The 25,764-nt window shown below is 47.7% G+C and overlaps 9 protein-coding genes across 9 annotated transcripts; 4 read left to right on the top strand and 5 right to left on the bottom strand.

Moving 5' to 3' along the window:
- Nucleotides 1-1,279: 1,279 nt before the first annotated feature.
- F4822DRAFT_444802 (general substrate transporter) lies at nt 1,280-3,741 on the top strand (the record flags this gene model as incomplete). Its single annotated transcript, XM_051463290.1, has 8 exons — nt 1,280-1,343; nt 1,404-1,432; nt 1,487-1,585; nt 1,639-1,807; nt 1,970-2,420; nt 2,477-2,665; nt 2,727-3,040; nt 3,106-3,741. 8 exons carry the CDS (start codon nt 1,280-1,282, stop codon nt 3,333-3,335), a joined length of 1,545 nt encoding a protein of 514 aa, XP_051312183.1. The 3' UTR covers nt 3,336-3,741.
- A 132-nt stretch (nt 3,742-3,873) lies between these two features.
- F4822DRAFT_409983 (ATP synthase subunit C-domain-containing protein) lies at nt 3,874-5,534 on the bottom strand. Its single transcript, XM_051458708.1, has 5 exons — nt 5,329-5,534; nt 5,234-5,268; nt 5,088-5,179; nt 4,721-5,029; nt 3,874-4,669 (listed from the first exon to the last, which is right to left on the bottom strand). Exons 1-5 carry the CDS (start codon nt 5,387-5,389, stop codon nt 4,561-4,563), a joined length of 606 nt encoding a protein of 201 aa, XP_051312182.1. The 5' UTR covers nt 5,390-5,534; the 3' UTR covers nt 3,874-4,560.
- A 209-nt stretch (nt 5,535-5,743) lies between these two features.
- On the top strand, nt 5,744-7,188 carry F4822DRAFT_409981 (nucleic acid-binding protein). Its single transcript, XM_051458707.1, has one exon. The coding sequence runs from the start codon at nt 5,928-5,930 to the stop codon at nt 7,134-7,136; it is 1,209 nt and encodes a 402-aa protein (XP_051312181.1). The 5' UTR covers nt 5,744-5,927; the 3' UTR covers nt 7,137-7,188.
- Nucleotides 7,189-8,315, bottom strand: F4822DRAFT_409980 (uncharacterized protein). The gene is made up of 3 exons (XM_051458706.1): nt 7,797-8,315; nt 7,585-7,745; nt 7,189-7,530 (listed from the first exon to the last, which is right to left on the bottom strand). Exons 1-3 carry the CDS (start codon nt 7,850-7,852, stop codon nt 7,283-7,285), a joined length of 465 nt encoding a protein of 154 aa, XP_051312180.1. The 5' UTR covers nt 7,853-8,315; the 3' UTR covers nt 7,189-7,282.
- A 1,150-nt stretch (nt 8,316-9,465) lies between these two features.
- F4822DRAFT_315577 (DNA/RNA polymerase) lies at nt 9,466-13,970 on the bottom strand. The gene is made up of 2 exons (XM_051455389.1): nt 9,622-13,970; nt 9,466-9,566 (listed from the first exon to the last, which is right to left on the bottom strand). Exons 1-2 carry the CDS (start codon nt 13,729-13,731, stop codon nt 9,516-9,518), a joined length of 4,161 nt encoding a protein of 1,386 aa, XP_051312179.1. The 5' UTR covers nt 13,732-13,970; the 3' UTR covers nt 9,466-9,515.
- Nucleotides 13,971-14,177: 207 nt separating this feature from the next.
- On the top strand, nt 14,178-16,803 carry F4822DRAFT_409977 (uncharacterized protein). Its single transcript, XM_051458705.1, has one exon. The coding sequence runs from the start codon at nt 14,331-14,333 to the stop codon at nt 16,428-16,430; it is 2,100 nt and encodes a 699-aa protein (XP_051312178.1). The 5' UTR covers nt 14,178-14,330; the 3' UTR covers nt 16,431-16,803.
- Nucleotides 16,804-17,091: 288 nt separating this feature from the next.
- Nucleotides 17,092-18,699, top strand: F4822DRAFT_409976 (nuclease S1 precursor). The gene is made up of 4 exons (XM_051458704.1): nt 17,092-17,975; nt 18,031-18,042; nt 18,117-18,303; nt 18,368-18,699. Exons 1-4 carry the CDS (start codon nt 17,580-17,582, stop codon nt 18,643-18,645), a joined length of 873 nt encoding a protein of 290 aa, XP_051312177.1. The 5' UTR covers nt 17,092-17,579; the 3' UTR covers nt 18,646-18,699.
- F4822DRAFT_315561 (DHH phosphoesterase) lies at nt 18,554-20,199 on the bottom strand. The gene is made up of 2 exons (XM_051455388.1): nt 19,960-20,199; nt 18,554-19,887 (listed from the first exon to the last, which is right to left on the bottom strand). The coding sequence occupies exons 1-2, from the start codon at nt 20,075-20,077 to the stop codon at nt 18,791-18,793; spliced, it is 1,215 nt and encodes a 404-aa protein (XP_051312176.1). The 5' UTR covers nt 20,078-20,199; the 3' UTR covers nt 18,554-18,790.
- A 9-nt stretch (nt 20,200-20,208) lies between these two features.
- Nucleotides 20,209-25,562, bottom strand: F4822DRAFT_315550 (ARM repeat-containing protein). The gene is made up of 2 exons (XM_051455387.1): nt 25,095-25,562; nt 20,209-25,043 (listed from the first exon to the last, which is right to left on the bottom strand). The coding sequence occupies exons 1-2, from the start codon at nt 25,306-25,308 to the stop codon at nt 20,557-20,559; spliced, it is 4,701 nt and encodes a 1,566-aa protein (XP_051312175.1). The 5' UTR covers nt 25,309-25,562; the 3' UTR covers nt 20,209-20,556.
- Between the last annotated feature and the right edge of the window lie 202 nt (nt 25,563-25,764).

Here is a 25,764-nt window from a genome sequence, read left to right as displayed (position 1 = left end):
CCGTGAACCGGGACGTTATATCGGTTCCATCGAACTTCTAGCCTTTAGAATACCGGGGAGATATTAATTCTCGCTATCTAGAAAGCCGACAATGCCGGAAGACCGACGATGAGATAAGTCATCAGAATCAATCTGGCTCGAAGCCGTAATGCCGTCGGCGATAATATTTACTAAACTGCTTCAGCCGAGCTAACCACTCACCACCTATCACCACTTCCGATGTTTCTATTTTTTCTTCGTGTGAATCCATGGAATTAGTCATTCGGCTTGAAATGGCTTCATCGCGATCTGGATCTTGGCTCTTGGCCTTTTAAGATTAGTATACACTTCAGCTACAGCATTTACCGTACCCAGCTATATATATGCCGTCATCCCTAGCATCACCCTTAGCTTCAAGAAGCTAAGCTCTGATTCTATAAGTCTATTTCGAGTATATCTATTAATCAGACGTCCCCTACCTACCTAGTTGATGTCTTCTCGTTCATTCCAAGTTGCTTTTGACTCTACTTGACCTAGCACTCCAAGCGGAAGGTTGGTCCGGTCTAGATACAACACTGCCATTGCTAAGAATACTGGTTACAGGCTATTCTGGTAACATCCAGCGAGTCCAAACTTGAATTACATTTCTATTATTTCTACGGATGACGTATTCGTTTCCAATCCGCGAGGCGTGGCCACAATTTTGGATTTCTTGTTGCGGACCTTCACCGGTTCCAGAACACATGGTCGCAAATATAGGGGAACCCCCTGAGCTTATCCGACAGGGTGATGATATTATTGACACGTTACAACCACCTAGTTTAATTGACGACGGTGAAAAGATTACTGGCTCAACCCCAGTGGGGGCTCACTCACTTTACGTCGGAAAAGCCGCTCGGTGCCAGGTTCATTAGCTAGGTTGCTAACTAGGGCCTAAGTATGGATATGGCAGATTCTTACAAGAGATTTAGTCATGCGCCAATGGCTTCATCACGTCGATCGAGCATGAGAACCAAAGACGTAACGTTGGTGGAAGACTGGCGGAATGAGGTATTACAAGGACCTACTTAAGGTGATCGTCTACAGACCTTCCAAAGAGGCGCGAAGTTGACACGATAGTAACCAGGTAAAAACTCCGTGGAAAACCTGCATTTTGAGGTATATTGTCGTGTCCAAGATCGCCGATTACTTTATTTCAGTTGCTTTAGACGCCAACAGTGCCTCGTTCCCTTCTCCTATCAGATACTTGCCTCTGAATTTGGCTTTATATCGACCCCTCTTACCTAAAAACCCAATAGACATGGTTTATTTACCATTGCCAGGCGGCAAGTGGCAGCTTTTCTGCTTAATAGTGACGAATTCTGGTACATACGATCCCCCCTCATCGCCACGTTTAGTTAGATATAGCGAGTAACTTCTTGCAGTATCCATGGCACACTTCGGCTACGACCAAGTTATCATCCTGCCACCCGCTCTACTGGTCCATTGGCTTACCACCCAATAACAGGGAGTCTTTGCCGGAGCCTTAATATCGGCTGATTTCCTCGAGACGTTTCCAGAAACGAAGGATCCACGTATCTCGGGCATTACATCCAGTTGTTTCTCGGTGGGTCATGACGTTTAACATTGCTAATCGCGGATGCTGACCGTTGCATGGAGCTCGGTGCTTTCTTCGGCTGCCTTGCAGCGTTCTTACTTGGCGATAGGTTAGGGCGTAAGAAGTCTGTCTTCGTTGGGCTCGTTGTCAACATTATTGGAGCGGTCTTGCAGATTGCAGCTTACCATTTACCTCAGATGATCGTGGGCCGCCTTTTCAATGGATTCGGCAGTAGGTCGACCCCCTTACAAGCTCCTAATATTCCCGGTTTCGGTTGGCCTACTCGACATTTACACATGGCCTCGAGAGAATACCCCTGAAACTTCTACGATATCGGATACGACCCTAGTTGCCTGCCTACCTTGCTCTCCATGTACTAACCCCTTACTCTAGTGGGTATTACGTCCTCGACTTGCCCCGTGTTCATGGCCGAGACATCACCTTCTCGCATTAGAGGCAAACTTGTCATTATAGGCTCCCTATGCAACACAGTGGGATTCTGCATAGCGAACTGGATGAGCTACGCCCTCTTTGACAATAACGGCCCATTCCAGTGGCGATTTCCCTTAGCGTTTCAGCTTGTTTTCCCAATTATCGTTTTAGCGTTTCTGCCGCTTACAGTCGAGTCACCCCGCTGGCTACTACTTCGCGAAAGATTCGAGGCAGCCCGAGCAGCACTCGGCCGAGTACGAGGGACAACGCATAACCTTGACGATAAGGACTTGAACGACGATCTTGTTTCCATTCAGAAAGCACTCGAGAAAGAACAAGCGGTTCGCGTACCTATGAGAGACGCTCTCCTCTGCCGAGACCCATCGCGGAATATTCGCCGTTTGCTGCTAAGGCAAGTCGCTTTGGAGACTGCGGGTGTGCTGCAACTAGATGCTGACATCCTGAAAGTTGTGGGACGCAGTTGATGCAACAGTTCAGTGGCGTCAACGCTCTAGGTTATTACCTTCCCACCCTCTTGATCGAATCAGTCGGAGTCTCGAGTTCCTATGCAAGGTTACTGGCCGCTGCTAATGCAAGCCTATACTTGGGAGCGGCTCTTTCATGCTTATTCCTAATTGACCTAGTCGGAAGGCGAAAGTAAGGCTACGACACTGCTATTATACTGATTCGATGGGTAGACTTGCTTACGCCTTTCTAGGCTGATGATGTACGGCTCTATAGCAACTGGGTCCTGTTACCTAATTGCCGCAGTTACGTTGAGAGAGGCGATACTCCACCCGGAACAGAAGGTAGCTCTAGGGAAAGTTACTGTCGCCATGTTCTTTCTCTACTACTTCTGTTATGGAACTAGTTTCGCCAAAGTCCCTTGGGTCTACAACTCGGAGATCAACAGTCTCGGGTGGCGTACAAGAGGAGCCGCCGCTGCCACCGCGACGAACTGGATGTGCGGGTTCGTCATCGTACAGTTTACGAAAGTCGGTGTGGATAACCTTGGATGGGGATTCTACCTTCGTAAGAGTCCACGCCTATTCATCGTACCTATGGATGTTATTTTATACTAACCTATATGTTAATAGTCTTCGCTGGATTCTGCTGGTCGTTTCTACCAATTGTCTTCCTCTTCTATCCGGAAACCTCACGTCGAACACTCGAAGACATGGACGAAATATTCAAACATAATTTCAGCATATTTGTCTTCAAAGATAAGGCTCTCACGCAGCGAAGTCGCCCACAAGAGCTTATAGAAGCTGAACGGAGATGTATCGTTGAGGCACTCGAGTCTACACAAGAGGCCCCAGGTGCTTGAGAAGAATGGCATTTCATTTAGCAGTCAATACCTAATTATACATGACGTGTTTCTCGAGTCATAGAATACGATATAGCTACATCGAATTAGACAGAATGATATCTCTTTGCTATCTGCTTCTGGGGGCTCTGCGCCGTGTCATACTACTGTATTTCCGCCACAATGGACAGTGTGGGGGTCGGGTTGACGTTCAATACACTTCAGTCATTGCGACTAGCACTCTACCTTAAGCAATGGACATATGACCAGATATATTCAATGTTACAGTCGATCTCCATGGAAAGCTTTCGGGATATATCTGCTTAGATACTTAGGTGGTCATAAACGACCTTAGACTTTGCCATCGCTTACCCTTTCCGCGTGACTACATATGCGTGTTAGAGATAGTGACGGCAGCTAACGTAGCAATATACAATTGATTCATATCTTATTGCTACTGTTCGTTTATCTCGAACTCCTGGGGCTGATTCTTTCAGCAGCGGAAAAAATCGAGCCCGGTGTGTGGTAGGGGATTGTTACCCTCCATAGACCATAGACGGGGCTGTGTTACAATAGGGGTCATCTTGGCACCCATCTGAGCTCCAATTATTAAGCAGGGGTATTTTCTACCTAGCAATTCAAGTAAAGAATAGCCTCACATACCTAGAGATTATCTAGATGGGTAGGTTTCATTATTAGCCTTAGGAATAATTGATTGAGAATTGGCCGCCCGAAAATTTCACCATAGATAAGGTGTATTTGTAATTAGATAATTACCTAGGTACGTGAAGACATCATGTTGAGATCATGGATCTACCAATTCTCGGAGGGATTACTTAATCCCTCAATAGTGGTTCGATAGTAAACCCGGAGGAACCTCCTATTCTCCGATTACAAAACTCATTTAGGCCAAGAACAAACGGAACAATCTTGATAAGTAGTATTATTCGCAAAGTAGCTAGATTAGCTTTCTGGTACGTTCTGCGTTGATGGATAGCAGACATTGGCTTGGCTTGCTTCCTGGTCTGCCGAGGTTTGCTTGGGAGGTGTCTATTCCAGCAGCCCCTAAAGAACTGTGACCATGCCCGGGTTTGTCCTATTAGTACATACATACAGTAATCTACCCATGAATGGACAAACCGTGACTTTCCCCAATTTGAAACCGTCTTTCCGAACGCCAACAATCCATGATGGATTGTGAATGCATCTGTTCTTACATTGTATTCTGTTTACATATAGTCGAAGTTTAGATCTCGCCGAATTCGTTAGCCTTGCTCGAAACAAGGAGACCGACAATCAAGCCGAAGAGACCGAGGACAGAGCTGAAGATTTCGATGACGAGGATTTTGACAAAACTGAAGAGTGTTAGCTTAAGTGCAGTAATAGAGAGCTAAGTTGGGACATACAGTGACGGGTCAGCAGCATCTGCTAGAGCAGCTCCACTACCGTTGATACCAACAGCAACACCACAGACCAAGTTACATCCTCCGACTGTTAACCCAGCCCAGAATAGAGCAAATCCTGTATAATACGCGTTCGAGTCGTACATGTCGATGCCGGAAGCATAGTTAACCTTGGCGGAGAACACGATAGCCATGATAACGCCGTAGATGGCGACAACTTCACAGAAGATAATAGAGATCAAATTCTTGGTTCGGATTCGCGGCGCCTTAACACCGGCACCGAGGATAGACGAGCCCGTGATGAAGATACCCCTATACATTTGTTAATTGTGGTTTTGGATTCGTATACGCGCGATAGGGGTTGTCGTACCATGCCGCACCGACAACTGATAAACCAATGCAGAGTGCGATACCGAGATCCGCCCATACGTATGGTGATACCGTTTCGAGGAAAGCTCCAACCTATATAATTATCAGAAATCGATCGGATTATCCGCGAGGTATTTCGGGACGGACATTAAAGGATTCACCACTACCGGTAAATAGCATGTCTATATTCGATCAATTAGCCATCGTGTCTCAACACGTCTTATCCAATCACTGCAACATACAAAGTCCGACGACTGTTACGAAGGAGGTAAGACCTCCAGCGCCATATGATAAAGCGCCCATCTTGAAGAAATGTTAATGAGATATATCGGTTGATGGTTGTATTATGTTTTGGTGATTTCGATGGAGCATTAGAACAGCTCGGATGAGCTGAATAGGATAAGTCGCGATTGACGTTTACTGAGGCTTAGGCTGCCCTTTCTTTACATTACAAGCTTGGAGAGCTTCCACGGTCGCACCCGTGCACCCGCAGAAACGACCCGTCAGCTGGAACACGGCCCGATGTAACTCCGTGATTTGATCCTCACATTGGATTACCTAACCCAAAAGCTTATGTAATAGCTCCATTACATAAGCAAGTCTTATTATCTGATATTCTTACATAATCATAGTGAGTCAATTCGATGGAGGGGCAATTGGAATTTCAAGCTTCGAAAAAATAAGTGAACTCCTCCTCCACTCGACCTTAACGCCTAAATTCTACACTACCAATTCTACTCTGCGACACTTCTCGAGTCGCAGTTAGAATAAGTCTACCAAACTGTCACTATATCGTGTATTTCGCCCTCTTTCACGAGGCATTTCTTTCCGAACATTCACCATGGCCGCGTTAGACTCACAGAAGCTCTCCCCCACCGAGGAAACTGAGGTCCAGCAATGGATCACCACTTCCGAGCGACTCAAGAGTTCACCTTCTGATACCTCAATCCTTGATAAACTCAACTCCCACCTAACCTCCCGAACCACCCTCCTCGGCACTAAACCTTCTAAGGCCGATGTCGCGATCTACGAATCTCTAGCCCCCGCGGTCAAGTCGTGGACCCCCGAGCAGCGAACAGGCGAACAAGGCCACCCTCACATCCTCCGACACCTTGATTTCGTCCAAAACTCCGGTGTCTTTGGTTTAAACGTCAACGATTCGAACAAAATCAAGGTCGACCTTGACGAAGTCCTTTACGTTAAACCCCCCACCGACGCTAAGGCTGAGAAGGAACGCCTAAAGAAAGAAAAGGCAGCCGCCGCCGCCGCTGCGGGTGGTGAAGGGGTTACTGCTACACTTTTCGACCGAACAAAGGCCGTCACTGAGGCAGTCAAGGGCGCCGCTGTTGATGCCAAGGACAAGGCTGCTGCCGCCGTTGGTGCTACCACCGAGAAGCCTAAGAAGGAGAAGAAAGAGAAGGCGCCAAAACCCCAGAAGGCTCCTGTTGTTACTACACCGCCGTCGCCTCATCTCATCGACCTGAGAGTTGGTCACATTCTAAAGGCTATCAAGCACCCTGAAGCTGATAGCTTGTATGTGTCTACGATTGCTATGGGTGATAAGCCTGGTACCGATGACACTAGTGAGTATGAGGGTCAGGTCTGCCGAACAGTTTGCTCTGGTTTGAATGGATTGGTACCTCTGGAGGAGATGCAAAACCGCAAGGTTGTCGTTGTCGCTAACTTGAAACCGGTCAAGATGCGGGGTATCAAGTCGTGCGCTATGGTTTTAGCTGCGTCGCCGCGACTAAAGGAGGGTGAGGTTGATGACCATAAGGGACCGGTCGAACTTGTTACTCCGCCTGCGGATGCCAAGGCTGGTGATCGAGTATGCTTCGATGGATATAGAGGTGAGCCTGAGGGCGTACTCAACCCCAAGAAAAAGATCTGGGAAACATTCCAACCAGGCTTCACTACGACAGATAACTTGGAGGTCGTGTTCGATGGGCACGTGGTTAAAGAGGCGGGCAAGGAATTGGTTGGCAAGCTAACTACGGCGACTGGAGGTGTTTGCACAGTTAAGTCCTTACAGGGAGCTACGGTGCGATAATCACCAAAAAAAAGCTACAAAATTCGGCATAATATCCGATTTATACTTAGGATGAAAATGAAGCTCGATTTAAAGCTATCAACTACAATTTTCCCACCAATCGCCCTAGTTTTCATTCATGCTAATTCTAATGAACTAGGTCTTGCTTATGGTGGCGTGACAATCGTTTCGGACGTAATAGTAGGCGTTCCAGCACATCCGGTGGTGTAAGTAATCCATTGCGTCGGGATATGACACGGATCACAGGTCGAGCAAGGACCATCCGATACGTACGTAGTCGACGTTGTTGGGCAACAGTCAGTGGAGCACGGTACCGTCACTTTCGACACCTTGATGTATTCCGGGCAGATCTGATCCGGATCTGGCGATGGGCACGTTGGGACCGGGCAAGCAGCTATCCCTATATTAGCAACCTGAATCCCGCGCGGGTATGTAAGGGATTACTCACCAGATTGGACCGTTCTGGTGTAGGTGTAGCATTCGTGAGTCTTGACCCAAGCTGTAGTATGTTCAAAGTCATCCATTGTCGTCGAACAATGCCCTGGGATAGTAGCTGGGTCGGACAATCCTGAGATAGGTCCTCCTTGTGGGGAGGCAACGACTACATTGCTATGGGATCTTGTTAGAATGTCACTAGGTATGTTGGGATGAGAAACTTACAATAGTGCCAGCAGAGCAGCGGCGCCGGAAACTAAAGTGCGAGATGAGAACAACATCTTAGCGACGTATTCGATTACTTTCTACAACGTTGATGGACCAGGTTAATGGAATTGATATTCCCAAGGAGGGTACCAAGCTCCTTTTATTCTCCTACAACCGCAATCTACTTCAATCACATTGCCTATCCCTGTCCACAAACACACCGCCCGCCAAGCGTTAATAAGAAAAGCACGAGGCAAGCCAAGGGGCTTGGACGTTGTTGCTGACGCCGAATAGAGTCCTGTGCTGAAATGGAGAGATTTATGAATATGAAATATGTAATGGTTTTACCTATTTCAAGTCGTACGAACGAGATAGATGAAAAATCCTTCCTACCGTGGTTCGTTCATCTTACGTGCGGTACCGTTCCGCCAGTTCGCGACTCTTGGCTATGTGCACACGATGGTCTATGCGCGGTCGTGACAGGTTGGAATTCGGATCTTGGAGGAAAAAAATTGTGATCCTGTTCGTAACTGAGAAAGGAACGGAAGAGGAGAATGAATGAAAATTGTACCTAGGATCGGCATAGCTGCCCGGGTCCGCCTGATCCTCAGCTCTGGTACCTGGGCGCTTGGTTAGAACTACGCTTGCTTTGTGTTACCCTCGTATACTCTCACACCGCATCCTCAGCTAGCCCGGTGAAGAACGAATCGTACACGTACGGGGCTGAATCTAGCCCCTTTGATTTTTCTAGCTTTCCCCTCGTTCGGGCTGAGTGAAACTAAGGATTGAGAGGCGTTGTGGTTGATATATCTTATGACCAGTCTCATGCTCAGTGGATGGTTCGCACTTACAATTAGCAACCAGATAGCCGGATTCCGGGATGAAACTGGGAAATTCTAAATGCAGGTTTGTTTCCCTTCGCAATTTTCTTTTTTCTTTTCGAACATAATGATAGTCCCTAATGCAATCCAAAAATAGCGATCCACCCCCGGATATTAACCCAGTCATCCTCCTGGCACTCTGCTCGGGTCCTTGATTCCCGCAATTCCCATAGGCGGGAACCAGGTCCCCCAAGTCCCCGCCGCTTACCAGACACAAGAGACAAATAGCCTCAAATCTCTTTCCAGGGTGGTATCACATCTCGCTAATACGTCAGCTGACCTAATTTAGAACTACTGTTACGGATTGGCGATGTTGACTTAATATATTACGTACCGTCTTCGTGATGTTAATAAGTTAGGTACGTAAAGTAATACGGCTATCGGAGTTATATGGAGTATCTCGAAGGAGTCAGGTTTCGTCGTGTTGTCGTTGTCGTACGATAACAGTATAAATTCGTGGAAAAGACCCATTGGTTGCTCACAACGCAAAAAAAAGCTCTATCGTACCTATATCCAAGAATCTTTGTGTTTAAATTGGTATTTGATGCTAATTTTGTACATCAATTGGAGTGGATGGCTTCTTTTTGTCCCCATCCGTCCAGATCTGCCCAGTAATCTAGTACCTCCTTCTAGATCACGTACCCCCAGTGTAATGTACAGATTCATACAAGCGTCTTGCATATACAGTATAATGCCCATGATTTTCCATCTCCCCACCAAATATGCCACCTTTTTTTTATCACCAAACGCCGCATGATGCATTCGCTAATGATACAGTAAACATTACTCATAACGCCGCGTAAACTGAAAGTCATTAGAAATTTGAGCTTCGTCTCTAAAGTGTATAAACTCATGATCATGAAAAGAAGTATTGGCTATCCTTCAGTCGCGACACGTCGAAGTCACCCTGGGTAAATTAGTTAGCCTATTATCTGATTTTCTAATGGCGCAGGATTACTAACCTTCTCAGGAACTTTGGGGAAAGTTAGCGGAAGCCAAATGTTGATACCAGTTTGCGGATCTGCTTTTTTCTTTAATTTCTTTCCGGCGACGCCCGTAAGTTCTGATTCGAATAGAGTTACTCCTAACAGGCTTTTGACGTGTTCAATGTTCGTATGATAATTCTTTCCGGGGCTGGCGGCTTCGCTTAAGTCGTTATCGTCGTTTTCTTCGGCTTCAGAAGCGGTGGTTGTCCCTGGAATATTGCCCAATCCGACCGACTCCATCTCGGTAGTACTCGTGACAGGTTGAAAACTAGACATCTCTTCATAAATGCTAGCGGGTGTCACCATCTTCTTGCCTTTCTCGACCTCCTCGGGATCCGAAGATACCAATAGTCGTTGCCTCTCGCGTTCTTCTAAAAGCTCGCTTGACAATGTGAGTTTTTTCTCCCTGCGCCATTCTACGATCCTGGCTTCAACGGGAGAACCCCTTTTAATCTTAGTCATGTAAATGGATCCCTTGTATCTCGCTTCAAACTCAGCTGCGAGACGTCCAACAACGTCTTCGCTATGTATCCTAATGAAACAATCCCGCAGAACACGGTTCATAACTTCAATATCAGAAGCATGTGTCCAAAAGGAGTCATGTACCGCTGCGAATGTAAGACCTAGTTCATCACATTCTAATGCAGACAGTAACATATGGCTAGCATCTAACGAGTGGATGAAATTGGGGGGGAAAGCCTGTAATTGCTTCCGTCGGTTCACAGGATCGGAACGCTCAGGCACCTGTAAGGTAAGATCCTGAAGAGAGGTACAGATAGTGCGAGTACCACTCTTACGGTACGGCTGGACAATTGGCATGCGAAGAGGCGTGGTCCAGACAACCGTCGACCTGAATTGACTGAGTAACTGGTCCTTAAGCGTCTTTTTCTTGGAACGGGAACTTGTGACCGATTTCAAGGCATCTCCATTAGCGATTCGGTCCATTTGCTCTGGAGTAATAGCACGACAGACCCTTCCAGCACATTCTCCAAGCCAGTATTGAATATCATGAGCTCCGCGAAACATAGTAGACAGAGCCTGAAAAATCTTTGTAGCAACATAAGCCGCGATTACGTCTACAGGTACTTCTGCCTCTTTTTGCAGGTTAGGATAAGCTGCGTCGAGCTGCTTGGACACTTGAGCCTTGGCCCCAACGTAGGTGACGCCGTAAACGTTGGTCATGACAGTTTGCTTCACAACCTTCCTTGTTATTTTGCCATCGATTGCCTTGGCCAGAAAGTTGTCCGCCTTCAAATCTTCTGCAACGCTTTCTTTCACTAGATTGGCAACCGCAGAGTATACATCTGCGGGCCGATCACCGGGCTCCAAATTAACTTGTTGAGCACCCCATGAATCACCACCAAGAGCCGCATAATGCTGCAATCCATTGCATGTGCCATCTTGGTGCACGGGGAGATGAGACACATACTGAGTAGGATCAGGAGACTCTAAGGCCGCCTTGACTTCGAAGCAAGCTGCCAGGCATTGCCATGCATCTTCGGCTTGAAGCCACCACCGTCTTCCCGTTAGGGGATTATTAGCGGAGTCGTAAATATCGTCAAGGTTGTCCGTGACAAAGGCCTCCCGTTCCTTTAGGCTAGCCTTATCATAACCAAAAACGTTTGCCAGATGAATTTTAAGCCATCGTAAACCAGTTTCACCAAGCTCCTTCCCTTTGGAGAAACGAAGTAGGCCGCGGACGTGGTCGGCGCCCATATGGTTGAGGTAGGTTGGGATTGGATAAGCACGTCCTCGGAAGTCCATGTTATGCGGGAAATAGAATGTTTGGTCCTTGAATGCCCTAGCGATCTCAAGTTGGAAATTCATAAAACAACGTTCGGAATGCAAACCCGATTTTTCGTTTTCCACGGCTTTTACAGCCTTCAGCCATTCCCGCCGTTGCATCGGGTTGTCGGATGGTTCCGGCTCCTCTGGTAGGGGTATTTGAGGGTTAAGTGGAGGGATGTTCGCAATCTCATCGCCGCTGTTCCACGCTTCAAGCATCACATCGAAGACAGGTTTGTTGATCCGCCATCCTGTTCGGCCCAGAACATCTAAGCCCTTGCTAACTTGTTCCATGTCGCCCTTCTGCACGGCTGCTTCGGTGTAGACTCTTTGATCCTTCTCGCCGTACTTGACCCGTACAAGTTGGGCGGGATATTCAAGGAAGCCCCCCTTGTCGAACTTTGTCCAGGGTTCTGGCTCAACGATCATTGGTAGATGTCTCGCAAGAAATTCTGCCGGGGGCTCCCGCTTCAAAAGATCGACTAGGAATTTATTCGGCATAACGACACCGATCTTCTTTCCTTTCCGATGCATCGTGCTATGTGTCATAGCTGGCTGGTTCTGGCTAACAAGGGTTTTCGTTTCTGGGTGCTCCCGGACCACGTTCACTTTTGCGGTGTCCATCAACGCAGATAATAAAGCAACGCCGATTTTCGTTTTAATTAAAACTGGCCATGATTTGACTTCGTAAGCGGATGACTCCACAACATTAGATTGAGACCCGATGTTGGCGGACTGTGGAGCATCTTTTGAACTCTCTTGCGCCTGGTTAACGCCTGGTTTGTTGGCTCGCTTTTTGGATTTGGGCTTCTGCGAGGTTGACTGTTGGTTTCGTAGAATATACCTAATATCCTCCTCTACAGCCCTGGAGAGTTGGGTCAGTAAGAAAGATAACTGGACCGCTCCGTCAGCACCGCTCGTAGAAAGCGTGTTGAGTACGCCAATAATCGTGACCGCAGCTAGTCTTGCCGGGTTTGACAGTCTTAGGAAGGGTGCATATAAGCATCGATCTTGGTCTTCCATACTTTTTCGTTCACGTTGTTCCGACTCTGCGAACAACGCAAATTCCTTTTCTAGCCTGCTTTCAAGAGCACATTGCCATTCATACAATTGCGAGTTTAAAGCATTTGTAGAAAGCGCGGAGTTCAATCCCATTTTCTTGAGGTTGTCATTTTCCTCCCTCCATCGGTTAATCGCAGCATCGACACAATCCATCTCTAGTCGTCTTTGTATTTCCCGACGTTCGGCGAGGGATAATTTGGAAAGATCTTGGCCTTCAACCTCGGAGAAAAAGGATAAGACGCCACGCAATGATTTGAGGCCCAACCCTTTTTGTGGTACAGGTCTAACTTGGGGCGTAGTGTCCGGTTCTGGTTCCGCCTGAGAAGAATCTACCTGTTCGACTGGTAGTTGCGTCCCCTCGTCTTCCGATGAGAATTCCCAATTCTCCAAGAGACCGGAAGCGGGCTGATAGATGCTTGCGATGACACCGAAGTCTTGTTGGGTCAAGATATCTTCCTCTTCTAGAACCTGATATATAGCATCCTCAGATAACATATCCATATACCGATTTACAAGCCTTTCTAGTCGAGACCCTTGTGAGGATATGAGTGAGACCTTTAGCATGCAGGCGATGGTCTCGGACGTCTGGGGAATATCCTTGCGCCTGATGTGTACCTCGTACCATTTGTGAAGAGATTGGGCCCATTCGGAATCGGGTTGCTCGAAAGCTTTTTCGATGGCTGCACGAAGATATCGATTGTGAAGTACTATCAACTCATGGCCTGGCATAACGCCCATGTCGCCGAACCGAGTCAGCACGAGAGCGGCCCTGTCTAAATTTTTCACTTGTAAACACGCGTCAAAAATTGACAGCATTTCATCGACGCCGCCGGGTATGCCATGGGTATTGATTCTTGCACGTGGGATGGGGTCATCATTGTTGACTTTAACAAGCAATGGTGCGGAAGGGTCGAATGGTTTTATATCGTATAGCCGAGAATTGGATAGTGGGAGGCTAAAATGGCTAGGTATGGATGACTGGAGGTGATCGAAACGTATTTCATCCTGTCGTATAGGGTCGCTAATGGTTGTAGCCAAGGATCTTTGGAAAACCGGCCCACGAGTGTCTTGTGATATCTTTTTCCTCCTTGGTGACAGTTCCGTTTGAGCTGTCAAAAATCTACGACTTGTGTGAAATGATTGGGGATATCGATTTCCAGACGGTAATTGAGGTCGTCTTAGGATGTTAAGTCGTGACAGAGAAAGGCTCCGTTGAGCGGGAAGAGGTCGCACGAGCATTGCGGCGGCGGGACAAAATGGGACGGGATGGGGTATCTCAAGGAAAAGAAAAGTAATGGTTGGTTCTCAACGAGCTTTGGAAGCCGTCGAGAGATCCGTAAGGTTATTATAACATCAAGTTTAAATAGATAATTCTATAGATTGTATAAACATTTAGGAAGAAGTTTGCTTGTAGTCAAGACGACTGGAATTATTTAGTAGTGTTGGAAGGCGAGGCGAGCTTCAATGAGGGTCTCTTTTCTAAATTTTTTTGCCATTGCAGAAAAGAAAGCAGTTTAGATAAAAGATAGCTGCTCATTGGTTGGAAACTTACAATCGCCCCGCATATCCCACCTCTATCAGTTTAATCTAACCAAAAATAGCACTAGCGTGCGGATTACTATTATTCCAGGCCCTATATCCCTCGGTACTGGAACTTTTAAAGTCTTGACACTAAGTCTCTAAATCTTTAATTCCCCATTTATATACACACATATGTGATCTCATCGAGGGGGAGTGAGTTGTCTTGGTTGATTTTTCTGAGACAGTCTGGAGCTACGACGCAAAATTGAAGAAGTGATTCTTTGTCGATCCGTATATTCTCATATCATTACAGAGACATGATGGTAGCTCGACCTACTCTAGCCTCGGCGGGCTGTTCACACTGTCGTTTAGCTATTCTAAAGCTGTTCACCAATCCCTCCATTACTTCTCCCATAACAAGAGCAACTTCAGTTCAATGCCGTTCGCGATTAGTCACCTCAATGCCACACCGGACTTTCTCATCTCCGCCAACTCGGAGTGAGCCACCAAGTAGCCCGGGATTGGTTGAAAAGGGCTTACAAGAAGAAGGAAATGACGAAGAATCCAATGATCAAAATCATAACGAAGCTACCCAGAATTCAGCCCCGAATAAGGTACCCTGGTATCTCCAAGTGGAACCTCCAAGGCATGTGGCTTCTATTGAACCACCGCCACTACCAGAGCTTCCCTCAGATTCTCCAGAGATAGTCGGCTCACTATTAGAGTATATCTCTGAGGAATTGGGTCTTGACGAACTATCTGTGTTGGATCTTCGAGAACTCGATCCTCCAGCAGCTTTGGGTCCAAATCTTTTTATGCTGTTTGGCACAGCACGAAGCGAACGCCATCTTAACGTGTCCGCCGGTCGTTTGGTGCGATGGTTGCGAGGTAAACATCGAGTTTGGGCTCACGCCGATGGTCTGATCTCGCCGAATGAGCGCAAGCTTAAATTGCGTCGGAAAGCTAAGCGCGCGAAGCTTTTAGGAGGCACCGACGATACCGACGACGGTATCAAGACTGGTTGGATTTGTGTTAATCTTGGAACTATGGGCGGTACTAATTCGGTATCTTCTATAGTTGGAGAAGATGGACGCGTTGCCGGTTTTGGTGTCCCTCAAGAAGATAATGGCTTTACAATTGTCGTCCAAATAATGACTGAGTCCCGACGATCTGAATTGCGCCTTGAAGCCCTCTGGAAACAAGCTCTGGGTCGGCCAACTGAAGATCGCCCGGAGCCTAAGATAGAAGATCCCCTGGACAACTTACATCCATTAGAAAGGGCCATCTTGTCTAGTTCACGTCCGTCTGCGAATGCTAATAAGAACCCCTTCAACAACACCTCCAGAAGAACACCATTTGAGCAAACACGATTTTATTCAACCCAACAAGCATCCATAAGCGAACAACCCAAGTCCGACCCGCTCACACATATTCAGTCAAGGGATGAGCTTGAGCAGACCCTCAAATTTGATGTTCAGCAAAAACATCATGTTTTGGCAATGCTACAAGCACACCTTCACGGACAGTCGCCTATTTCCGCTCAGCAATGCCTTGGTTTTTCAAATGAAGGGCAGCTCACAACCCCATTCCTTCAATTATCTAAACGTGCGTGTAATGCTCTTTCCCCTCACCAGACCTGGGAGTTCCGGCTCGCCATCCAGGCAAAGATCTGCGAATTAGGGAAGGGAGACTCTCGGGAAGTATACAATAGCGTACGCCAACTTGTCGAAGAAATGGGTCTTTATCGTGTCGAGGCTACTCGGCAACAACTTCTTCAGCTTCTGGCATGTATTTATAACTCCGGAAGCGAACTCAACGCTCAAACTGAGCTCGCCCTTCAGCTTCTAAAAACAGTGCAACAACGTGGACAGCCAGTGGTTTCCAACGATATTTTAGTCGCCATCATCGATGCAGCGAGTCGAAGTGCTCAACGCCTCAATTCCCACAATCACTTGAGACTTATTGAACGGTTGGATGATGTTATACGCCATGCGCATTTACCGTGCATGGATGAGTCTTTAATAATGACACTCATGGGGGCGTATGCCAGATTACGCGACTGGGCTAGAGTTTGGGAGGCCTGGAGTATACTCCCAAGGTATTTACGCCCGCGTTCGGCCGCCATGTATACTCATATGTATAAACTATCAGCAGCTTCGGGTTCCGCCTCTATTTGCACAACGACGCTAAGGCGATGTTATCAGGAGATGTTCATAGAGAATCCGCCAGTACCACCTACTGGAGCTGTACTGAAGGCCCTCCTAGAGTGCATTCGTGTCGCAGATCCGCATGCTGAGGAAGCCGCCAGACATTCGCCACCGAATAGCAGGCGAGGGCAGGCTGAATTTGTAAAACTCGTCAGGAAGATTCAAATACTAACTAAAGACCGTTATGCGGTAGAAGGTGCACGCTCGTAAGGCCCGCTCGAATCACTCGCGCAACACGGTCCTTCAACTTCAGCTAGAAACACGTAGTTTTTATATAGCTACCTGGCCTAAGTATTTGGCAGGCCAATCTGCGCGGCATTGTATAAGCACAATATATTTGTAAACTAGTCAAGAAAAGTAATAGGCCTCTCGGTCTCGTCTTCTTTAGCACGAGGATGGGGAATTGGCTTTCACCTCCCCAGTCGGCTCAGTAGTGCCAGCCTCAGCGACCTTCCCCTTTTGGCAAGCCATCCGTACTTGTTCTATGCCAATCTAGCTACACATTATTAAGTCAGATTGAGATGACAGCTCAGACTCCAACATTCTCTTGATACGTTCTCAAAAGACGGATTCGACAAGTAGCAAAACAATCATAGTGTATAATTATCGCCAAATCAATCTCATGCCAAGGCCAAGTACCGAAGAGTCCCCAGGTCGTATTTTGAATAGAGAATATCTTGAAAGATTAGTAGCGCGGCTTTACCCGATTTGCCAGGAGAATACTACCTAAAAGCTGTACCTCACCGAGGTCCAATCAAGGCAGGTCGTCGACTGTGGCCTGGACTAAAAGGGCAACCTGTCCAACCACCATCCCGAAAAGCACCCTCAGCATGATCCTCATCTCAGGGGAGAGCCTGTTTCTGATCAACGTGCCCTACTTGATTGGACGAGCTCCAAGATAAGGTATACGCCGCACCACCCATGACGATGATACCAGCTGCAGGTATTTAAATACTACCTTGAATCTACTCCATAGAACGACGCAGCTGAGTGGTGATAAACAAAATCACCTTCTATAATCTTCTTATGCTTCGACGCAAGATTCGCGTCCCGCTGCTGAACCTATGCCATGTTCCCGGCATCCCACCCTACCCTGTCTTAGGGGTGGTTCGGAACGCGCCTACGAAGCCAATAGGTAGCTTCAACGTCAATTCCACCGGTTCAAATTGCCAATGATCGCGATTTGTACCTGAAAGATCCCGGTACTGCATGTATGTAATCAAGTAAAGCTATGGTAGGTATATAACATGTGCCCATCTCATTTCCTGACTTTTTGATCTGCTTTGCGATCTTCCCTCTTTTCCACCCAACAACCATCGCCAGAGTCAATCCAATATCTCCTCAAACCAGGACATCAAAATGACTCGCCTCGCACCGCTAGCTCTGCTCTCCGCCGCCGCCCTTCCAGGCGCTATGGCCTGGGGTGCAATGGGCCACGAGACCGTAGCTTACGTGGCTAGCAACTATGTCGGATCGGCCGCGAAGTCATACTTCCAGGACCTGTTAGGTGACACGTCGGCGGACTACCTAGCGAGCGTTGCGGCATGGGCCGATAGCTACCGGTACACGACAGCGGGCAAGTTCTCGGCACCATACCACTACATCGACGCCAACGACAACCCGCCGTCTAGCTGTGGTGTTGATCTCGACCGCGACTGTGCTGATGAGGGTTGCGTCGTGTACGCCCTTCAGAACTATACTTCTCAGCTCATCGCTCAGAAGGTTAGCAATGCGAATTTGCAGATCGCTGCTAAGGTGAGTAAAATTAGCCTTTCTCAAGGGAAAAAAATGGTACTAACATATGATATAGATGGTCATTCACGTAAGCAAAAATCAAGGGGACGTCAGACGAAGTAGCAGTGCACTGAAGCAGGAGAAATTAACATGACAGGATAGTTTGCTGGTGATATAGGACAGCCGCTCCACTGCGAAGCTCTAGATGTGGGTGGTAACGACATTGACGTCTCATATGACGGCGATGACACGAACTTGCACGCTGTTTGGGATAGCAACATCCCCGAATCCATCTCGGGCGGCAGCTCCGAGTCTTCTGCCAAATCTTGGGCTTCGACTTTGGTTACCAGTAAACAATCCATTTTTTACATCTCTCATTCTCCTCATTCAAGAAATGAACTAATGACTCATAGAAATCGACTCCGGCGAATACAAGTCCCAAGCATCCGGCTGGATCAGCGGACTAAGCGTGGGTTCTTCGGACGACCAAATCAGCACGGCGTTGAAGTGGGCTACTGAAAGCAATGCCTACGTGTGCTCGATCGTGCTCAAGGATGGCGTTAGCTCAATTGAGAATACAGATGTTTCTGGTGATTACACCACGGCCGCCCAGCCTGCTGTTGAGCTCCAAATCGCCAAGCAGGGCTACCGTCTTGCTAAATGGCTCGATGCCATTGTCGCTGCGCAGTAGCGAATGATCTGATGGCTTGGGTGGGTGGATGGCGATGAAGAGTTATGAGGAATGAATTGAAAAGTATTTGAGTATTGTATATTGAATGCTAAAATGTCACGCTAATGCTCCCCATTCTAAAATGCCGTGATGTCGCGAAGGGTACTCACGCATTTACTCCCTTTAGCGCATCTCTTAACATAGGCGCAATCTGCTTTCGACTATTCTCGATTCTCTCCTGTGTCCAACACTTTCTCCATTCCTTCTTTCCGTCTTCCAGATCCAACTTTCCATCAGCCCACGTACCTAGCCCTAATTTGTCTCTTCCATCAGACTCGGAGAATTTTTTCGCTGCCTTCACAACCTCAGGTCCCGTCCGTGCCCAGACAAGCAATTCCCTCTTAAACTCGCCGCTCTCTTTACTCGTAGTAAGAATAGCCACGAGATCCAATCCCTTCTCTTCACCCCATTTCCCAAGCTCCCTTACAAACGCCGCCTCATCCCCAGCTTTGCGCACCAAGTACGCAAAAGACTGCGGCACCGACGACGTTCCCAATTTCAGAGACCCTTCATCCCACTCTTTATAATCCTTACGGAAGATATCCCGAAACGACATCCCCGAGACATCCTCCTTAAGCGCAGACAGTCCATCGTAGAATTTCTTCCTGTCGTACGTATCTTCCCCAGCAGAGGTATCCGCTGAGACCCGGCTCTCCGCGAGTTCCACAGCTTGCTCATCGTGTGTCGTCGTTTTATTCTTATTCCCCAGATTCGCCGTATCAATAAGAATCGATGCGAGCGCAAGGTATGCCAATTGCGCATTAATCTGCAGCGCTTCTTCTTTACCCTCTTCCGCTAGGCTGTTCCACGTTCCACGACACTCTTCTACAACCAAACTCATGCAGCTACCCGTCTTCTGTATAACCCTTGGTTCGGCGTCCTCGGGTACTTTTCCTTCGTCATCGTGGTGATCCACGCACCCAACCACTTGCTTTCCATACTTTTCCAACTCTCCGGTTAGTACATTATGGTCGACTAGCAACCACCGCGTATCTTCCGCCTTCAACCCATCTGCCTTGAAAAGTTCCGAGAGCGTAAGCACATCATCAGGCGTAACCGCAGCGCGCCGCAGCGCTTCACTGAACTCTGGACGCAGGGCGAGGTCCTCGCGGGGCAAATGACACAGCGGGACGTGTAAAGTGTGGGGTGGGGTGTGACTCCAAAAATATGCTAGGAAGAGCGCCGAGCAAAGAGAGTCGAGGTCTGCATTCTCGTTGGTATTTTATTAATAGATATAAATGCGATTATGCACCGTGGGTTAGTGAGAATACATACCAGCCGATTCATTTCCAACAACAAAGTGCAGCGGAACCGGTCTTTTCGACGGTGGTCCCGTAAGCGCTGCACGAGCTGTAGCCAGGAAAGCCTTCAGCGTTTTCTGCTTCGTCGACATTTTCAATGTTTACTTTTAGGGTTCATTCGTGCACCACAAAATTCCTTGTGGGATGGAACCTTATCAGTTACCTATTCAATACCGGCGAACGAATTATCGGGATATACTTCTATGTTTGAAGCAGGTCCGGTGTCGTATTAAGTATGCAAAAATCAACGTCATACCCATTTCCCCACTTTCCCCGCATTTCTTCCACTATTCAGTGGGTGCTCGCGACGCCTCCCGCCCTATAATACAGACACCACATGCAGCTAAAATATAACCTTAAACTCACTGTAAATAATTGGTACGACACGACGTCATTATCTATTTAATATCAACTTCAGAGTATAGACTATACTGCAAATAGCAGAACTATACACATCTTGACAGTCCTCTTAACAACGCCCTGATATAGCCATGGTGGTATCCTATGTAGTCTCAAAGTCAAATACCTTTACCGATCAACGCCAACTCAAGCATCCGCGACTCTATCATAACTACTGAAAGACAAAAATGACACCTGACCTATCGACGCTAACCGTCATCGTATATGGCATCTCCAGCACTGCGACGTCGAGGATTAAATCGAGGTGGCTTCTGAGCAGCTGTCCCTGCTCCGCGGAGATGACCGTATGCCTAGGAGGCTTCTCCCTTGAACTCGTTGACTTACTGCTCTTTCCACCTTTCCGATCGGTATCACCTCCCTTGGACACTCTCTCGACATTAAGAGTCAACCCGGGTTGATTCGGCGTGGGAACCGTTCCAAACGATGGCTTCGCATCTTCGCCCAGAAGACCGCTGAACACACATGAATTTTCGATCCGCATTAAGTCCCAGAAGCGCAGTTTCTTATCTGAACCCCCGGTCAGGATATATCCGAATCGTATTTCACGTTGTTCTTCCATAATGCCTGAGCCGACAACCATCGCTCGGACGCCACGATCCCCGTTGCCACTAGCCGTAGGCTCAATGTTCGTCGCGAAGTGGCCAAGCATCCCTTCGGGTTTGTCTTCATCCACATCCCACGATTTGTACTCTTTTGGCCCCTCTTTTGCCCCACCTGCTCGGTAGATTTCTCTGCATTGCGTCTTCTCGAGATCCCAAACTGTGACTTCACCGAGGCCGGTACCGCCCGCCACGCATACCCACTTTCCGCGACCTTTTACTGGATGAAGGCTGAGACGGTAGATCGCCGATTTGCCAGGTAAGCCCCAGCCCTTAAGCCGCATCTTGAATCGTAAGTCCCACAAGTCCAAGACACCGTGAGACGTGCCCAAAAGTAACCAGTTCCGCCTTCGATCAATGCAGAAGCATGTTGGCGTGCCATGGTGTACTGGGTTTTCAAGAACATAGAGAAGGGTCATCGTACGAAGGTCAATGCCCAGGACTCGGGATCGGTTGGTGGCAAGCACGAGCACGGAATTCAATTCCTGCTTAAAATGCTCGCACCAGATAGCATACTCGCCGGCAGGTAATTGATACTCGCGTAGTGGTCTCAGCCGGATATACTTAGTCGCTCCGCCTGTAACTGCAGTATCAACCTTGACAACGTGGACCATGCCGTCGGTAGCACAACTGATGAAGGTATGGGTATTCTCAATAAAACATAGCGCAACAACCTTCGCGCCTTGTGCGTGCTTATGAGTTTGACGTGAACGATGTGTAACATTACGTTCAAGTCGTGATGAGTCCCAAACCTTCACACTGCCGTCGTCACTACCTGTTATGAAAAACAAATGGTCGGGAGACGGTAGAACGCGGTTAATTGCTCCGGTATGCTCCGAGAAGGTAGCAACAAGACTACCATTTGGTTTCCATGCTTCATCGGTCGACTGTCCGCTCGTTTTGCTAGATTTCCTTCTCATTATTGGTGCAACCAGCGGTCCAAATTGGGCTATGTCATGAGGGTAATTGTCGACATACATATTGTCGAGCATCTTTAGTATGCTAGGGTCGTTACCCTCATAGGTATGCGCAGCTCGTGTCCGGATTCCCGTCTTTCCGCCCTCTGTAACGGTATCGGGAATTGTTATTTGGGGCGGCGGATTCTGTGCGAATGGTCCCTCAACTTGTCCAAATGCGTTGGCCTCAGTCGTTCCTGTTTCTGCAACAGATCTCCCGCTGTCTTTCCTCTTCAGAAGATCTAGCGCACTTGATTGGTGCCTAATAGCCCGTCTCGCGGAGTACGGAGCATCTGACACGGATGCGTCATCATCTTGGGAAGTTCGTCCGCGTGTAGTAGATGAAGCTCGGCGTGATTCATCAAAACCTGCACCATCAACTGGTGATGAGGCCTGGGTCTGCATCGGCGATAACGCCCGATTATCTCTCGTCCTCGGTGAAATTGCGCCTCCCCGGCTACCCAGACGCGAACGGTGATTATTTATCGCTGCACGACGCCTCCTTCCAACGGGTTCGTCAATTGTCATGGACGCATCTAGCAGGGCATCGGCGATAGTATACGGTCCCTTATCTGGATCTGAGATCTGCTGTTGCCATACCGGCTCTTCTTCTGCGGAGGTCTCATCAAACATAATTGTTTGCAATTTGACGTTTAAGCTCCTCAACGGAATTATACTATTCAAGGACGTAGCAATGTTATCCTGCGTAATCAGGTCGCGATTTCTCATTTGACTTAAGCGCCATATAAATTCTCGTAGAGCAAGCAACTTAGATTCATCTTCAGTCGACATACCCATGTTTCGAAGTCGGCCGAGCCATTGTTCATCCTCGTCGTTTCGCTGTACCTTATTCAGCGTTTGAGGTTGCAACTCCCGAAATGAACGTATGGCTAATGCCGTAGATGCGATTGTAAAAGTTGATTGCTTTTGTTGTCGAACGGCTTTCCAGAATAGGCCTCTATCCGTCTTCTGTGCCCAAGAAAGTGCTAAGTCGAAGATGGTTCTCGATAATGGTTTCTTCAAAGCATCTAGTAAATCCAACTCTGAAAAATTGGGGATAATCGCAGGCTTTAGGAATGGCTTGACAAGAGGTAGGACGATACACCTAATATCTGCGGGAGATAGTAGTTTGGTGGCACTAGATATATACTCCGCGGCCGATTCGCGGATCCAAAGGTTTGGGTGCATAGTGAACCGACCAACAACATCAATTAACTCCCAGGTCTTCACCTTTGATAACAAACCCAAGTTGGCTAATTCCGCCAAGGAATGTAATGCAGCTTGTACGACGTGCTCCTCTGGGTCGGTTACAGCCTGCACCATCAAGGGCAGACTAAACTCCTCCAGGCTTGTACTACCTAAGAAGGCAGATATACCGACAATCGTATCGAAGAAAGCGCATTTCAACATCCAATCCCGATCGTTGAGATATGTGTTCAAGTGTGTGAGAATGATATCATTAGATTCTGCACTGCCGAAGAACATGCAGAGTTCTGGAACAGAGGTGAGAAATGCCCTTCGGACAGAAGCATCGGAGTCTTCTACTAGAGCCTTGGCATGCGTTTCGAATAGTTCGACGAGTTCGTTTTGCGCGTTGTCGAATAATCCGTCAAATGTAGCATTCGGGTCACTTCCGGCTTCCACTTCTGGATCAGCTGTACTGATGGATCCTTCTGCTCTTAGGATCGCCGTCAACTCCAGGAACTTCGAGGCAGTTGTGGCAAGACTCCCCAGGCATGATGCATATGTGGCTCGGACTAATGCGCTTGGCTCTCTGCGCTCTTTTCCCATGATGGGTTGCCTTGAAGCGCCCGAGAGAAAAACCTGCATTCTAGGCATGATGTATTCGGGAAACACGTGGGCGTTAACAGGGGTAACAACCGATACAAGAGCTAAGAGCTGAGTGACGGATCTGAGAGCTGCGATAGCAACAAGATTAACGTCATCGTTCAGTAGGGTCATTAGGTAAGGTAGAACTCGGTCGAGTTTTGCCTCGTCTGATAATCTCTCCGAGAAAGCTAATAGTATATCGCATGCTCTAATCTTTGATGCTGCTCGAGCAGTATTTCTTAGTGAGGCGGCAACAAGCGTGAGGAAGATTAACGTCCCATCATCAGTAGGGGGTTGCTTTTTCGCAGAAGTAAAATGTTCATTATTGGGTATATTTAGTCGTACAGGGAAAAGGCCTAGGCCGAGTCGAGGGGTGAAATGAATAAGTTGAGAAGGCTCCTTGTCATCGTGATAGCCCAAAAAGTACGAGATCTTATCAAAGTCGTAGAAAATTCGATCTATCCGCTCATCAGCCTCTCCTAGATTTTTCATGGACCCCGAGATCGGAGTTCTGCCAGAGCTAGAATCGGTTATGAGTTCCATATACTGATGGAGGAAATTGTAGAAATACTCGGGGAAGACTTTTCCTTTGTAGAAATCTAAGTACTGTTCTGCGGAGTATCGCTTCTCCGGGTCTAGATGAATCATGCTTGACAGCATCTCCCTTAAGCCTTGATCTGGTATCCTACTGAGATGTGAAATCACTGGGTCATATTCGCCTCGGCGATATTTGAACATTTGACTGAGGTTGAAGATGGGCGTTTCTAGGAACAATTCGGCGATAACGCAACCAGCGCTGAATATATCCATTGACCATGTGAGTTTGTGTCCTTGAAGCTGGGTTTGTGGGTTCTCAATATGTTCGATGAATCTCTCTGGTGCAATATAACATGTACGTCGGCCCGAAAGATCGAAAAAATAGGAGTAAAACATGGGGTTATCATCGGGGAGCTTCGTGGGTTTGAACGAGCCGGTAAAGTCGGTGAGGTAGAGCCAGTTCCAAGATGTCACCATGATATTCTCTGTCTTGATATCGCCATGATATATGTCCCGAGCATGACAATCTCGCAGTGCGCATAGTAGCTGGAATGCTAGCCATTTCTTCTCTATATCTTCGAGGAAAGGTCGTGTTGACATGCGGTCGTACAGGGAACTGTATATATATTGTCGCACGAGGTATGCATTTCCGTCCGTCTCGAAGGCACGTTCGAAGCCTAGAGCATTAGGTACGTCTCTTAATTTGTCCCTCTCCTCTTGGAACGTAGTTAGCGAAGCAACATCTTGGTGAAATGGGGATTCCTTACGCAGTATCTTCTCGCCGTAGTCACGTAAAGATAGCGGGGTATACGGTTTCACAGTGACCTTTGCTAAAACTACACCATCGTGATGGCGGGCGCGGATACTCTTCATAAAGCGAGCACTACCAATCGATCTTTCGTGGACTAGGTCGGCGAGTTCTGGGATGTCGATGCCAGCAGAGCCGGCGTACGGCGTGGTAAGGGAGTAGCTATTACCCATCTTGCAAATAGATGGTGGTGACGGTGCTACCTAGCTAAGTGCGTAAGATGAAGAGAATCGGTCATCTTCGATTCGAGGCTTTGCTCAAAATGCGTCAATATGTCCGAACGTCTCCTTTGGTTTCCAGTATATGCGAGAATGTACGCCGTCGGTGGATGTATTAGCAAATGCGAATATGCGTTAACTGTTCACGAGGCAGCGAGCAAGGCTGCGTGATGGATCTCTTTTTTGATGACGGCGATGGATGAGTGGTAGGAGGAGCTCAATTAAAGATAGTGGGCTTCTTAGGTAACTCTAGGTACTAACTCTAGGTACCTGGTTAGCTGGCACGGGGTGCTCGTCATCCCTGGAAGCTAGGGTGGGTCCAAGCCTACCTTGGTAAGCCGCGCTCGTGATACAACCTTCATCACCATGAATACTGAGGTACTTGTATAAAATGTTAAATATATTATTATA

This window comes from Hypoxylon trugodes, assembly GCF_022578975.1.
Source record: "Hypoxylon trugodes strain CBS 135444 unplaced genomic scaffold F4822scaffold_7, whole genome shotgun sequence".
Taxonomy (NCBI): Eukaryota; Fungi; Ascomycota; class Sordariomycetes; order Xylariales; family Hypoxylaceae; genus Hypoxylon; species Hypoxylon trugodes.
The sequence above is the reverse complement of the archived record's forward strand: the minus strand, read 5'-3'. Positions and strand labels throughout refer to the sequence as shown.